General features: G+C 50.0%; 6 protein-coding genes across 6 annotated transcripts; 3 read left to right on the plus strand and 3 right to left on the minus strand.

The window, feature by feature from the left end:
• Positions 1–111: 111 nt before the first annotated feature.
• On the minus strand, positions 112–2206 carry EJ05DRAFT_474937 (uncharacterized protein). The gene is made up of 4 exons (XM_033743700.1): positions 1261–2206; positions 1078–1206; positions 913–1028; positions 112–863 (listed from the first exon to the last, which is right to left on the minus strand). The coding sequence occupies exons 1-4, from the start codon at positions 2173–2175 to the stop codon at positions 503–505; spliced, it is 1521 nt and encodes a 506-aa protein (XP_033602350.1). The 5' UTR covers positions 2176–2206; the 3' UTR covers positions 112–502.
• Positions 2207–2356: 150 nt separating this feature from the next.
• On the plus strand, positions 2357–3764 carry EJ05DRAFT_474939 (NAD(P)-binding protein). The gene is made up of 2 exons (XM_033743701.1): positions 2357–3356; positions 3410–3764. Exons 1-2 carry the CDS (start codon positions 2663–2665, stop codon positions 3598–3600), a joined length of 885 nt encoding a protein of 294 aa, XP_033602351.1. The 5' UTR covers positions 2357–2662; the 3' UTR covers positions 3601–3764.
• An 84-nt stretch (positions 3765–3848) lies between these two features.
• Positions 3849–5104, plus strand: EJ05DRAFT_509582 (uncharacterized protein; the record flags this gene model as incomplete). Its single annotated transcript, XM_033748106.1, has 4 exons — positions 3849–3926; positions 4010–4409; positions 4462–4587; positions 4637–5104. Coding segments are annotated over exons 1-4 (996 nt in total). The 5' UTR covers positions 3849–3924.
• Positions 5105–7150: 2046 nt separating this feature from the next.
• Positions 7151–7920, plus strand: EJ05DRAFT_484795 (DJ-1/PfpI family protein; the record flags this gene model as incomplete). The annotated part of the gene is made up of 2 exons (XM_033745386.1): positions 7151–7231; positions 7318–7920. 2 exons carry the CDS (start codon positions 7151–7153, stop codon positions 7918–7920), a joined length of 684 nt encoding a protein of 227 aa, XP_033602353.1.
• EJ05DRAFT_314073 (HET-domain-containing protein) lies at positions 7794–10088 on the minus strand. Its single transcript, XM_033740705.1, has one exon. It carries the CDS (start codon positions 9804–9806, stop codon positions 8043–8045), a length of 1764 nt encoding a protein of 587 aa, XP_033602354.1. The 5' UTR covers positions 9807–10088; the 3' UTR covers positions 7794–8042.
• A 660-nt stretch (positions 10089–10748) lies between these two features.
• On the minus strand, positions 10749–11668 carry EJ05DRAFT_499097 (uncharacterized protein; the record flags this gene model as incomplete). The annotated part of the gene is made up of 2 exons (XM_033746777.1): positions 10749–11492; positions 11537–11668. The coding sequence occupies 2 exons, from the start codon at positions 11666–11668 to the stop codon at positions 10749–10751; spliced, it is 876 nt and encodes a 291-aa protein (XP_033602355.1).
• Between the last annotated feature and the right edge of the window lie 3659 nt (positions 11669–15327).

Raw genomic sequence — 15327 nt, forward strand, 5'->3', positions numbered from 1 at the left:
TCACAGAACTACTGGTGAACAGAGGGATCGCATCAGCTAAGCCTATTTGAGGATCCCTTTGATCATTCTACTTCTACTTACACGCCAATTCCTATCTGTTGGTACGTGACACTGCAGTACTAAGTATAGAGCGCAACGAGGACGAAGATTCGATGATATGGAGCTGTGCTGAGAGGGAACGATCAAGAGACGAGATGGGACGGTGGATGAGTGTAGGTTCGTGGTTAAGGGATGGGAAAGCCTAGTGCTGGAAGGTCGTATGCCTGCGGTCATTCATGTCACTTGGCGTGCATACATCGTTGTTTGAAATAGATCTTGGATCCCTCTGTAGACAGATCACATTGCACAGAAATGCGTTTAAAGGTCGCGTAAGGACCTGTCCGAAAGATGATAGCCATGTGGCTATCTTGACTCCATTCATGGGTCGAGATCCTGCCTGGCGCACCTCAACTTGGCAAGCTTGATATCTGTAATCCTGGATACAACTCTGAATACCAAAGCGCTACGTGATTAGTGCAGCAGCAAGCATCACAAGCGACCCAAGTCCATCCATACCCGAGCACCATTCCTCCCATTCACGCACCTGGCGAGAGCGTAGACCCGAGTCAGGCGACTTGCGCACCAATAGCTGATCACCGCAAAGCAAGGCGTCGTTGTCCAACTCCACCAAGTCACCATTGGCTGCAAGTCCGTAGTCGATCTTCATTGGGGCAGACTCGTGCATCCATGTGACTTCATTGTTTGCTTCCCAAAGGGGTTTCTTCGAGGGTAGCGGAGCAATAGCGAGGTCGGTTTGGAGCTCGCAGATCGCGGCAGGCTCGAAGTAGACGAGCATGTTGACGACGCGGTATATTATACAGAGGCTAGGTGAGAAACGTTAGTTTAAAATGAGAAAGACTGGGGGTGACGGACCGTCGGCGGGACTCTTCGAAGATCCAGTCCTTCCAGATCGCTTTAGGGTCGAATTCGGTAGTACTGGATTCAAGGGCTGTGCCGGCAGAGATAGTGTTGAATCTTTTCGCAATCACCTGTGAGTTGTGAGTTTTCAATCTGTTGATAATGTTGACTAGAGCTTACGATGGTGGCAGCGACTAAAAGAGCGTCGCAGTTGTTACTGTCAGTCTCTCCTTCTTCAAGCCTCACGATTATATATATCGATAGAGCCTGCATAGCTGCCAGTAGTTCCCATTTGTTTAGGTCCTGGTACTATGACAATGGTCAGCCGTACCCATTTCAATAGTGTCTTACTATACCACGTACTCTTGACCTCAAAGTTTCGCACTCTATCCGCACGTACTTCCAAAAAAGCTTCCGACAGTCCTTCATGCCACTGTTTGCCATATGCAGTAGGCTCATACAGGTATTTAGTGTACCAAGGGTGTCGTCTTCGTCACCAAAGCAAACCGAATGCTGATGGATGAATGGTGGAGGATTGCTCTGATGCAGCATCATGCGAGGATACGATTTCAGATTATGTAAAATCAAGCTAGCAATTCTCTGTGTGCCCTTTGTCATGGGTATTCGCTGTACGATCGAGCGAACATTGGTGCTTGGCTGAGCCGGGATGGAAACAATATGGTTCCAGGCTTGTGTCTGTGGTAACAAGATCTCCGTACTACTAGCTGCTGTGATCGAACTTGGCGAAGTGGATGCGTCACCCTCGCTATCCATACCCATCAGGTCACCAAAGTCCAGTATCGTGTCATTCCACTGACCCGGATCGATGCTAGGGTCGTCGAAGTCAATGTCCGCGATTGGTATTACGTCGGGCAGGTCCAAGGCAATACCGCTGCCACTGATGGATAGAATTTCCGTCGCTTTATCAGGGAGGGCTTGAGTTTGGTCGAGGTCCGAAAGCATACTAGGTGTGCCTGTAGTGCTGGCTGGAGATGGAAGTGCTCGTCCATTACCAGGCTTTGGTCTTTCGGCTTTGGTAGTGCGCTCGGGATATCGACACTCGACACCTTTCAAAATACACCTCGAGCATCTTGGACGTCGATTATCGCATTTCGTCTTATTCTGCGCGCATGCATGGCAAGATCGTACTCGAGTCTTTGCACCAAACTGCCTAGATCTACAGTAGTAGCCATGCCTGTGCAACGTCGAAGGTTTCTCGAAAGTTTTAGTGCATAGGGTGCATCGAAGGACAGGAGGAGTGCCCTGTTCGTCAAGCATATTGCAGAAACAAGGGGAAAAAGATCAGTCCAGAGTAAAGATGAAGTCAGGTCACATGTTAGCGGAGTTTCATGACCTTTGTCGTGGCCATCCATTTGTCAGCAACAGCTTCTGTGGTTTCGGCCCCCAAATCCTCGTAGGTATTTCTAGCGGCGGGCATTTCAGACTAATTAAATGTTGGCACTGCTGTGAAATGCCGATATATCGTTTAATCACGACCTGAAAATCATATCGGTATTTCACGATGATGCAACCCCTACGTGCTCCACGATAGCTTTTGCCGGAGTGCGTAGAAGATGCCACTGGTTTGGTTCGTGAGTCGCATCTGCGACGTAACAAGAGATAGAGTGAGATGGAATTACACTTTGCATTCTCCGGTGCAAGATCGTGTATAAAGAGGATCTGAAATCCTCGAGGTCCAGGCCAATTCAATCAACATTCGCACTTGAATCGTTTCAGCACCCACATTCATACCCATTCTCATACCATGGCTCCGTTCACGTCTCCGACAGCCAAGTTCCACTCGACCACCTACCCAACCCTGAACCCTGAGAGGCCGGAGCTCTCGGCGAAGGGCAAGTCGGTATTGATTACTGGAGGCGGTACGGGGATCGGTGCGGAGACTGCCAAATACTTTGCGGCAGCCGGCGCACCTAGAATCGCTTTGCTTGGTCGACGAGAGCAGCCACTTCTTGAGACCAAAGCCGCATTGGAGCAGAAGCATCCCGGGCTTGAAGTGTTCGTGGCCGCTACCGATGTGACCAAGAAGGACCAGGTTGATGAAGCTTTCCTAAAATTTGCCGGCAAGTCTGGACTTGATGTCGTGGTCAGCGGCGCAGCGATCATTGGGCCTCAAGACCCGGTAGCCAAAGCGGACAGCGAGAAGTTCTTGTATACAGTCCAGCAGAACATGGCTGGGGCTATACACACTGCACAGGCATTCATACGCCATGCTTCCAAAGGCGCGGTTGCGATCGATATCAACTCTTCTGCGGCACACCATAACTTTGGAGACGGCTTCTCGTGCTACAACGTAGCGAAACTTGCAGTCTTCCGACTCTGGGACTCCTTGGCCGTCGGAAACCCTGAAATTAGCGTCTTCCATATCCAGCCTGGTGTTGTAAACACAGACATGAACAAGGAAGCCGGCGGAGTGGACATGATAGGCTACGAGGACCATGGTGAGTACCGGCTAAGATGGGACATCCCGAATACATATCTAATGCTATGCTAGTGTCTCTACCGGCAAGCTTTAACGTCTGGCTTGCGAGTCCTGAGGCACAGTTTTTGAAGGGCAAGTTTTTGTGGGTGAACTGGGATGTTGATGAGCTCAAAGCCAGGTCTAAGGAGCTTGAGAACAGCACACTGCTTACGATGGGCCTCGTGGGCTATCCGTTCGACGGCAGCATCATGAAGCTTGGCTGAGTGTTCATTCCGGGGCAACAGCATTAGTAGAAGGCCGTGAATAAATCATCATGATTATAGAACGTCTCCTCGTGGTATTTTCAGAGCACTAGATGAATATGTAGACTAAATCTAAGCCTGAAGTAGCTAGCGCTGTTCTCTTGGACCCTTTCCTTGGTTGCCGATTGGTGACGTCATTTGGGAAGCCTTGTACGTATTATGGGAGCGACCCCTCGTCTTCTTCTTGATCTCAATCTGAAACCTCTCTCCTGTTGTGGTATCCCTGTTACATGTCAACTCTCACATAACCTTGCTTTCGACTTATCACCCCTCAGAACAATAACCATGTGAGTGAATCACACCATTTGACCGCCCGCAGAGCATCGACCTGTATATTCAAGACGGCAATACTAATAATTTGCTACCATAGGCATCGATCACTTTCAATCAAATCCGGCAGGGGTTCCGGCTCCAGCGCCGACAAGGGTCCATCCAAGCATCGCTTCACCATGGCGAGCCTTCGTGGCATACAGCAGCCGGACCTGAGCAAGAAGCTTTTTAAGCTCATCAAGACTGAGAACCATGCTATTGGTGCTGTCGAGACCGCTGGACGCGAGCGAGCCACTATTGCTGCCCAGCTCTCCGAGTGGGGTGAGGCCACCAACGACGATGCTGTTTCGGAGATCTCAGACAAATTGGGTGTGCTCATGGCCGAGATTGCGGAGCAAGAGGATATCTACGCACAGAACCTTGAGGATTCACGAGGTGTCTTGAAGCAGATTAGAAACACCGAGAGCTCTGTACAGCCAAGCAGAGACCACAAGGCCAAGGTATGCTTATATCAGACGCAAACACCGCAAACATTCACTTATTATTACACAGATCTCCGATGAGATTCAGAAGTTAAAGTATAAGGAGCCACAGAGCACTAAGATTGTGCAGTTGGAGCAGGAACTCGTCCGCGCTGAAGCGCAAAGCCTTGTCGCAGAGGCCCAGCTTACAAATATCGTACGTAGATACAGTCGCGATATGCTTAGCTGTGCTCACACGCCCATAGACACGACAAAAGCTCAAGGAGGCATACGACCTTCACTTTGCAGCGACTATTGAGCGCGCTGAGAAGCAGTTGATCTTGGCCAAGCAGGCTCGCCGCTTGATAAACGTTCTGGACGACACACCCATTGTTCCTGGTGACGTGCACCCAACATTTGACGGCAATGATGCAGTGCGCCAGATCCTCAATGATGCCGAAGATGAGCTCCGAAGCTGGCAGCCAACCGCTGAACCTATTCATAGCCAATCCGGCGTACTCAACTCTGGTATGCCCGGTACCACCACTACCCAAGGGCAAGGTCTGGAAATCCAGCAGTCGCCACAACAGTACCAGATTGCAGGTGCCGAAGAAAGTAACGTTGCGCACACCGTGTCTGACCCTGCAGCCTCTGAAGTTGGTACATCAGAAGTTGCACCTCATGCTGTATCAGATGAGCAAAGCAACGCTTCTGCTGCGATTGCAGCAGCCTGAGCTATGTGAAAATGGTAGGATGACGAGGTCGCGAGAGTGATTTTTGCAACTCCTGTTTTTCTTCATTCAATCAGTATGATATACCCGAGTCTGATATGAAGGTATTTGGTTAGTGGAGGTCATGTGGCGGACCGTTTTTCAGAGAAGTGCGCAGTCGATAATAGTTAATGACAAATACCACCCGGTTAATTTCTCCCAAACAAGACTTGTTATCAGCCATGAGAAGCATATGGCTGTTACAGTGCTACTCGAAGAAACGTATATGTTCGAAGGCATACTACATGTTGCACTAGCAGCGAAGAACGCCACAAGTCAGAAACCCATTGCAAGAGGAATAATTATATTACACGATAGTAACCCTATCTTTCCATGGATATATGTACGACTTCAAAAACTCGATACAGGAAATATGCAACACGATCCCTCCTATGCTACGCTAAAGACTCGGAACTCCTTTATCGCCCCCTGCTGTGTCTAGCTAGACATACACAGTCTTGCTCTTCTTCCCACGCCCAAACATCCGCCCGAGAAAACTCGACTTTTGCGACTTGATCTTGGGACCCTGTGACGTGGTATGGGTGCGTGAGTCGCTGCTGGAGGCGCGAGCGCGCGATTGTGAGCGGCCTTGGGAGAGGCTGCGGCGACCGCTGCCAGTGCGACTGTTGAATGTGGATGCGAAGTCGCGGCCGGCAGAGAAGTATGCCATTGTGAGTTGTGGTTTGAGGGTGTGTTGTGGTGGTGAGGCAAGTTATTTGTTTTGTGTTTGAGGAGATGTGATGAGTGTTTGATATAGTGCTACTTTTGTTCCGATGTGGTGTGTGAGTGGTATGTATATTGTGTCTCTGGTATCTCCAATCAATGATAGGATGAAATACTTGTTTGATGGTTCTCCCGATCACGGCATACCATCCCCTTTATATACCCATCCTAATCCAAACACCCTCCCACCTCCAAGCCACCACATCATACCCGAGATCTGGGCATCATGATGGCCAAGACCTAGCACCCGACATGTGCACGAATGCCCAGGGGCGCAGCACACTTGGCCAGCGGAGCGGAAGCCCGCCAGAGATCATCCATGGACACTCACCAGAAAGGAGACGCGCTAGAATTACCCTATATGACGCCCGATACCTACAGCGCATGAACGCCGCCAAGCCATCCATATGCCCAGACTATAATAACATATTACGGGCGTCCCAAGAAAGCCTACCTCTTGGCCATGTCTACCCACATGACCTCCACACAGCCCACAAGTCCTAAAGGAGACATGTATAAGAACTCAAGGGAACCGCTGACGCATGCCTAGCACGACGACAACGTGGCAAATAGCAACGAGTCCAGCCTTTCAACACACTATTAACCTTAACCTTCCAGGTAATCTGTCTCCCAAGACACACCACAGCGTGTCCAGTGGCGGGATATAGCAGTGGAGCAATTAAACTCCTGCTGCCAAGGCTTGGAATGAGCACGGCACTGTTCGAATGATGGTTCTATGATGCGCTTTGAGATGAAGCGTGTAAATGCTCGGACGAGCAGGTCGAATCGAGAGTCTAGACTCAGTTCAAGAGTCTAAAAGCCGAGACCGGGTGTTCGGTGCCAAGACCCGGGGAGGATGTGGAATGGTATGATGTCATTCCGCAGGGCAAGATGTGGCGGGGCTAGTGTGGGTCACGGGACGAGTTCAGGCATTTATTTTTCAGAATTCTGGTGTTGCATTGTAGCCTGAGTCGTGTCTGGAAGGAGCGAGTGTGTATCTTGGAGCTCTCCTGACTGGGCATGTGTTTGTTGTTGTTGTACGAAATGAGTGTATAGCGACAAGGGTATCAGACGTCACGTGTTTGACGATATTGATGGTCGAATTGAGATGCTCCACCATGACGGCATAGCAGGGGGGTCGTTTAACAGAGTGCTCTGCGGGGCATCTCATTCCATCTCATTATCTCTCCATCATCAGCACAATCTCTTTGTGACAATTCACTCCCATACCACAATCAAACCCTCAAACCGTGCTCAATTGACAATTTACTATCATTAGCATTCATAATGGCACCCAAGAAAGTCCTCGTCGTGCTCACATCCCACGACACAATCCCGTCCATCAACAAGCCCACAGGATGGTACCTCGTACGTCATATCATCACACAAACAATATCCAGCCCCGTCTTCCCACTAGATATCTGTATGATTCTGACTTTGACATGACCAAACAGCCCGAATTCGCGCACCCATACGACGTGCTCGAGCCCGTTGCCGAACTCACAATCGCCTCCCCCAAGGGCGGCGTCGCCCCACTCGACCCGGCCTCTGTCGAGATGTTCAAAGACGACTCATCGCAGTCCTTCTTCAAGAACAAAAAAGCCGTATGGGAGAACACGACGCCGCTCAAGTCGTTCCTCGGCAAAGCGGGCGAGTACGACGCGCTGTTCTACCCAGGCGGCCACGGGCCGATGTTCGACCTCGCGACGTCTGCCGACAGCATTGCGCTGATCCAGGAGTTTTACAAGGCCGGGAAGCCGGTTGCTGCTGTGTGTCACGGACCGGCGGTGTTTGCGAATGTCGATGTTGATGGGAGTCCGCTGGTGAAGGGGAAGGAGGTGACTGGGTTTACGAATGTGGAGGAGGATCAGGTGCAGTTGAGCAAGGCGATGCCGTTCTTGCTTGAGGATGCGCTTGTTGCCAAGGGTGCGAAGTTTGTCAAGGCGGATGAGCCGTGGGGCGAGAAGGTTGTTGTTGATGGGTTGGTGATTACGGGGCAGAATCCCGCGAGTGCAAAGGGTGTTGGCGAGGCCATCAAGAAGGCCATCGGGGCTTGAGTTTTGAAGGCTTTGCAGATTTCTGTCTGTTAAGGACTATGTGTCATGACCGAAGTAAAAGCCATGTTCATTCCAACCAAGTCATTGCACCTGGCGTGATTTTTTCCAAGTAATCAGATCCATCAGACAAGGATGAAATCCTGAACGTCGAAAGGTAACGGCCCCTCATGCAAATGTTCGAGCCATGCCCTATCCCTCTTATCATACTCAACACCCGGGTTCGCCTTCCTGCGAGCATACTCAAGAGCTTCGCCTTCCATATGACCCCTCACACAACATAATCCCACATAGCGATACTGGTCCTGCACTGCAGTTGGTCTCAGTACCACTGGAACGTCATGTCCGAGAATGATAGCAATAACGTCCCCTTGGCGCGCATTCGAAGAAGTCATGCCGAACCGCCCATACTCGGTTGTACATGCCCGAAGGCGGGCGAAAATCTCCACTCGCTTTCTGCCGAAGAAGCTTTCGGCAGCATTTGACTTTTGATATCGGGCATGGGTGAGGATTGCCAACGGATCCATGCACATGGCACTCATTGAAGCTGGATCATCCGGGTCAAAGACTTTGAGAGATCTGAAGAGGTTGAAGAGGTCGTTATACACCAATTCGGTGTCATTGGGAACGTAGGTCTCCTCTTCGTCATCGGAAATCCAGGGGACATCGAAGAGCTGGATACGGTCAAAGTAGACGCCCTTGACCGTGAGTTTCTCCATATTGGGGCAGATCTTGACGCTCAAAGATGACGAGCCAGAAGTGGTGAACTTAGTCCCCTCGTACCGGTGCATTGATGAGTCTTGGCCCTCCAGAGTCCAGTCTGGAACCCAGGACGGCAGGTCTGTGTTCTTGCGACGAGCCTGTTTGCCTGATATACACGACAGGATTTTCAAGCTTTGGGTGCGTAGAATATGAGACGCAGCCAGTCTTGAAAACACATGTCTGACCGGCAAAGAATAGTCTGGCAACACAAAGTCTTCGGGCTTGGCCATACCAAGAAGAGAATATACAATGTCAACTTGGTGCGTGCATGCAGCACCGCGTCGAGACTCAAGAAGCTTGACCAAGTCTGTTCCATCTCTATGATTTGAGTCTTTTCCTATGGCCAGAAACCCACCGAAGGTTGACAGGGCTCGGAGCTGTTTGTTGGAAAGTAATCGCAGGTAATGAGTTGCATTGTCAAGAAGGTAAAAGAGCGATACCCCAACAGACCAGAGACACCCTTCGACATGGTACGAACCACAATAGAATGTCTTCTCCTTGGCCAATATAAATTCTTGATATGTCCAGGCCCTGTAGAACCAAGGATGACTGAGCAGACGAGCAAGAGACTTATAAGCTGCGGCCGACGGCTCTGACACGCGCATCTTCCGAAGTGCTCCCCAGATCTCAGACCACTCCTCCGTTTGTCCACCAAGACGATCAAAGAACTCACTGAATTTCGGCCCTGCTGTGAGAGCAAATGCTTTTATCCAGACAAACGCCTCAGGGGCACCATACCAACGCTCACCGAGCCAAATCAGCACCCCCGAAGCCGACGAATACACCTGGCCCATCAACCCAACCTGATGATTCCGCTCGCGTATGTTGCCCTGATCAATACAGATCTTGTCGACCCAGAGCAATCGCGAGCCGAGATCAGGTCGGAACTGGCGGAGCGCGGCAGCCAGGTTTGGCGTGATCTTCAGCTTTCTCCCGTTGCAGTAGAACGATGCCACGTCTTTCTCGTTTCCCCAGACATATGAGATCGCTTCATAGCTGGGCGGGTTTGCGAGATCGCATTGGCGCAATCGTGCGTGAATGGTTCTGTCGTTGGGGTGCTTGGGTGGGAGTAGCTCGATTAGTCTGGTCGAGGTGTTTGACCGTAGCGGCTCGTATGTGAACATCATTCACAATGCGAAATGACAATCTGACAGCAAACACACTATACAGACTGTAAAGTCATGAGGAGTCATAACAAGTATAGAGGTGTGAGTTCCAAGTTGACGCCTGCCTGGACATGCCAAACATGACTAAGACGAATGCAGTAATGTTAGACGAAGGCTTGCACTGCCCCCTAGCATTTGTGGCTGCAGTGCTGCATACCTGTCAACCTCTCATATCCAACGCACACTTGTAGCTTTGTCCAGACCTTGGAGCATGATTCCCTGTATCAACAAACTGACAAAACAGCCTCATCTCAGACCATATAGTCGAAAACCAACACAACCACCCAAAGAAACCACCATCGTCCGAGCCATTCTACCATATGGATACTATGCCACCAGCTACAATTTCCTTCCTCTTCAAAAGACATACCATATAATCCCTATTAAAGCCCTGTCAATCCTCAGAACCGTGGACTGGCTATCAGATATTCGATATGTCCCGCACCAGGAAGTCTTAGAACTGTATGAATAGAACCCAATACTCTGTACACCTAGATCTATAGAGTACCAGGAGGGGCAGGAGGCATGCTATTTTATGACATGCCTGTCAGAACAGAAGGTCAAGTTCTCAGAACAAGATATCAACATCAGGCGTCTCCAACACAACGTAACCTCTCACTTGCACACTTCCATCACGATATTATTGCACAGAGACACAAGCAAACATCTCCAAACTCCATTCTCTACTCAAGACATGTCCTCCCGATGACCATATATCCCACAACCACCAAAACGCCCCCAAAGCACCTCTCCTTCAGACCCGCAGCCCCCAACCCGATGTACCTGAACATCCTAGCCAAGAAAGCAACATTAGCACGGTGTCAAATCCACTCTCCCCAAAGAACCACAAACATACCTCACACCCCAAACACCACACCATCAAACAACCCCCTTCCACCACAATCAAACAGCCCTCAGACCAACCCAGAGCAAACCTCCAACCCACACCAGCCCATCCGCCAGCGCGTATCCCAGGGTACGCAGACCCCGCTTGAGCATCCACTTGGCCCAAGTAACGCGGGCCCTTGCATGCTGGGAGCTTGTAGGGCGGAATGGGGGACCAGGGGGCAGCACGGCTGCCAAGCGGCGGAAGTATTCTTCTTCTTCTTCCTCTTCCTCTCCTTCTCCGTCCCGGTCTTGGTCTCCGTCTTCGTCCTCGTTGTTGGAGGAGGAGTAGTATGGTGAGAGGAGAGATGGCGGTGCGGTGGAGGGGGTGGGCGCTGTCGAGGGAGGAGGGAGGGGGTGGATGACATCGTGAGGAGGGTATGCTGTGTGGAACATGTGGGGGAAGCCCACGAATGTGAGCATTGTAGAGGTGTGATGGTGAGTTGTGAGAGGTGGTGTCTGGTATGCAAAGGCTTTGAATGGTTGTGTTGAGTGTGTGTTGAATGAGGTTGAAGTAGGTCGAGAGTCAAAGCTTGCGGGAGTAGCAGAGAAGAGAATTGTGTGGTGCTGATGATCGATAGTGATGATGATGAAGGTCACAGGATAGCTATCGTCTGGTTTAGAGGATGATGTGCGCAGTCTCTGTTCATTCCTGTCCATGCCAAGACCTGAAATCACACAGTCCGAGCGCCAGTCTTCTGTGATGCCTTCGAATTGCAGCTCCAGCAGAGCATATCTTTCACTGAACGACTTTGAACCAGCCTTTTCACAATATATTTCCCTACTCCATCATTCAAACCATTCACCTCCATGATGGCTTCTACACGAGCTGGCTTGAAACCCCCTGAGCTCGACCCAAATCCGGTCCAGTTCCTGGAGTGATCATACATCACACCTTCGACCTTCACAATTCCCCTATTCTCCCCAGTCGCACGCATTTATGCTGTTCATACTTGTCCAATGTAGTTCGAACTACGAAGCAGAGCTGAGCCCTCCCGAACCCAGCCTCACCTGTTCGCGTGGGATTCGTGGACAGCAGTGAATATTAACAATGTCAAGGCTGACATGGGGATGAACTCACCCGCATACAACTACAGGAAGACCTACGAAGAAGCTGCTGAGACACTTGAAAAGGCCAGAATCCCCTCATCAAGATCAACGACAACTTCGGACACTCGAGGCGGTATGAAGACCTTATGCATCTGACTGATATGCTATATCCGGACGCAGGAGACAGGAGGATATAGATCAATATTCCACAGCACGTATAACTGACTCAATCAGTCCATGACCAGAGGAGAAAGAGGCCGTTCGCTATGGTTCTGAGCTTGACTCTGCTAATCGTCCACTCTAGATCCAGCTCCTACAGATTGCGCCTGAGAGGCCATACCTTGATTCTGGGTCCCACTTGACCCATAGAACGAAAGACCCAATAGACAGAGACAGAGAAAATGGTCATGTGAAAGAGAACTGAGAAGTGGTGGGAAAAATAGGACCGATCAAGCTCTGAAAAGCGAAAAGGAGCATGCTAGCTAGAAACAACGCAACACAACTTAGACAAAGAAATGATCACAGCCACACAGTGATCTGGGGTTATCAGAATGACAATATAGCCGTAGAACCAAAGACGCTGTTCTTGGACAGGGTTGTTCAATGCAAAAAGAGTACATGTAAGAGCTGGTACAAGACACGCACCCTACTCACCGTGTGTGCGTTCTTTGTCACTATCGGGCTTATAGCTTTGACATTCCAGTCTCTTTGAGCGCCATATGTGCCTTCCTCTGTGACCTCATGGTCCGCATTGGAGTTGCAGGCAGACTGAGTGTGTGTGTCCACCAGAAAATCCTCTAGATTGATGGCCCGTGTCTCTTGCTGCAAAAAATCTGATCCAGTGCCATTCATACCATGATATACCCTATTTGAGACAGTGGAATATCGAAACTCTCCAGGGATTAGATTTGATATCCATGACATCAGGCGGGCGTAAATATGCTTTACAGAGCAGTAAAGCGCGTTTCCATGAGTCATTGTAGTCCAAGAAGCCGAGATACCCATAATTTCATTATACCGCATCCCCAACAGCCGCCCGTATTTCAAGAATACCAGTAAGATCATCGCAGGACCGCGTTCAGCGAGACAACTGTGATGTCTGTATCGTGGAGGTGCGCAATGCCGCGGCTGAGATCGTTGAGAAACTCAAGTTTGAGATTATACCAGTCCCAAATTCCTCTTAATGGTCTCAAAATCGAACCCCGATCCGTGTGAACCAAAATAATCATCCTGAGATATTCTGTATAATTCACTGCTGTCTGCAGCGACTCTTCAGAGATAAAAAAACGTGGTATGCCGGTGCTATACGGGCTATAAGGGCCCGTACGTATGCGTAGCAAAACGATGGCCCAGCCAGCAGAGTTGAACCCATGCCAAAAAACGTCAAAAAAATGTTGTACTCTCTTTGATTAAGCGTGTCATCCTTAGTGCAGGGGCCATGCTAATCTTCTCTGTAGTGTTTCGAATTGACCAAGTGCCCGAAGGCGAAGAAGCTCCCACTCGGGGAAACTATACTTTGCCCCTGAGTTGTTCACAGCAGCTTTACACAAGGCTTCAGTATGGGCAAATACCCCGCCCCTGCCCTACACCGCACTGCTTTTCACCCACACAACGATTTACATCTTCACTGAAGCCTGGAGCTGCACAGTCCATAGCCAGATATGGGTGTCACAGTGTAGCTGTAGACTGACTCTACTACAACCCTGTCTACAGTGCATCGAGGGCTTGGACAAGGAGTCTTGATCGTAGATGACGGCGAGGACCGACTCTTGGGCTTATGAATCCCAATGAGCTTGTGTGGCACCTTGAGGCGGTCGCGTCATCACTGCCTTCATCCAGGTGGCTGTCCGGATCCGGTTTAGTTCACCCACAGGACGGGTACAAATTGCAGCTTCAGCGCAGGTTGACCGTCTCTTTCTTCTTCTCACTACATCCTTCTCTTGAATCAAAGCCCAACTGCCCGGTCTTATCAATTTTTTCCATACTCGGCCTCCCCTTGAACTCCTGCCATACACCAGACAAACTTGAAGATCGAGTGACCGGGGTTCGGGGGAGGCACAGACAGACAACCAATCTGTATCTGGATTTTCGATGCGCTCGCTAGGCCACTGCCATTTCAGGCCTGGAGAGTACATCAGGGACCAAGTGTCGACATCAGTTAAGCGGGCCCACTTGTAAGTCCAGCACATCCCTGGCTGGCGTGGGCCCCAATACATCGATACTCGCATCCGAAGTTGCGGTAAGTAAGTCACTTTGTATCTACACCACCCGGAGCTTGCTAACAAACGTCCGTGGAGAGATCGTGATCCGATCATCTATTCCTCTCGGATCCGAGCCCTCGACATATTCTGTGAGATCCAGAGTTGGAAAAAGAGCAATGGCGACAGGTCGCTGTCCAACTCTGGATCTTACAGAGGAATCTCCGTCAGGTTCCTCAACATTTTGAAGACTGTAAGTGACATGATAGTGATGAGATCTTGAACTCTTCACTGACGAGGATCATAGGAAGTGCCACTGATCAAAGTGTGTGCACTCACCACTCGTAGTAGCCATGGTGAGGGTCATGACAGAGAGACACCAGTATGAAGCTCCAAGATCCTATGAATGCGGACGAGAGACTGACAAAGACTCAGCTTCCCCGACAATGAACAGTGTTGGAGGTGTCTCGGGACTCTATCGCAAACAAGCAAGTCGACGACGTTCGGCTCACCCGATCCTAGTTCTCTCATATATGATCGACCAGGCGGAGATTGAAACAATCTCTGTCTGGTTGTCCAGCCATGTTTTTATGTGTGTTGAACAAAGGCGAGGCACTAGGGTCGGGTGAGCAGAGAAAATATGCCGTTGCAGAGTCCGGCGATTGCGACCACAGCGTACTTCAGAGAAAGTTACGATCTGTTGTTGCAGTCGCCGGACTCTGTACACTAGAGGAACAACTTGGTCATCTGTGAGGGAGACCGTGGTTATCCCTCACAGATGACCGTGGTCATGATATTAGCGAGGTCGAGAGAACTGTACTGATGACAGAAACTTCAGGTCTTGGCACCATCATATACGCAAACACCCGTCTCACACCAAGTGGGCGGGTATTTGCCCAATCGTCCTGTCTCTCGAGCGTGAGGAAGATTTCATATGACTCATGATATTTCCTCACGCCCGGGAGACCGATTTTACCACATGAGTCGGTGGCTATGCCATTCGCCACAAATACTGGGCTGTTTAGGTGCTCTCAATATAATAATTTTTTACACTTTGTCTTCAATTCGTGGTACAGTCGTGAAGTTGATAGGTAGTGTGATTACTATGTTCTCCGTGCTGTGATGACTTCAGAAGGTCGTCAGCAGACCTTGCTCATGAAAATCCATCGGAGAATGAGTCGCCGCTAGCCTCAGCGCACACAAATTTTGCGTATTCCTTTGTGAACTCCTAGGAACAGCGTGGCAACTTTGCGAGCTCAAAGATCGAGATGCTTCTTGTACTACACATTGCACGCATAGAATTCTTTTGTTCTCCAATCCCATAAGAAGACGAACACAGTGTAGAGATT

The sequence above is a fragment of the Pseudovirgaria hyperparasitica genome, assembly GCF_010093815.1.
Source record: "Pseudovirgaria hyperparasitica strain CBS 121739 unplaced genomic scaffold EJ05scaffold_5, whole genome shotgun sequence".
Classification (NCBI taxonomy): domain Eukaryota; kingdom Fungi; phylum Ascomycota; class Dothideomycetes; order Acrospermales; family Acrospermaceae; genus Pseudovirgaria; species Pseudovirgaria hyperparasitica.

Coding starts and splice junctions, on each gene's coding strand:
- EJ05DRAFT_474937 (XM_033743700.1), bottom strand. CDS start 2,175: ATGCTTGACGAACAGGGCACTCCTCCTGTCCTTCGATGCACCCTATGC. Junction 1,207..1,260: donor GCGAAACTTTGAGGTCAAGA/GTACGTGGTATA, acceptor CCATTGTCATAG/TACCAGGACCTAAACAAATG. Junction 864..912: donor TTCGAAGAGTCCCGCCGACG/GTCCGTCACCCC, acceptor TTTCTCACCTAG/CCTCTGTATAATATACCGCG.
- EJ05DRAFT_474939 (XM_033743701.1), top strand. CDS start 2,663: ATGGCTCCGTTCACGTCTCCGACAGCCAAGTTCCACTCGACCACCTAC. Junction 3,357..3,409: donor GATAGGCTACGAGGACCATG/GTGAGTACCGGC, acceptor ATGCTATGCTAG/TGTCTCTACCGGCAAGCTTT.
- EJ05DRAFT_314073 (XM_033740705.1), bottom strand. CDS start 9,806: ATGATGTTCACATACGAGCCGCTACGGTCAAACACCTCGACCAGACTA.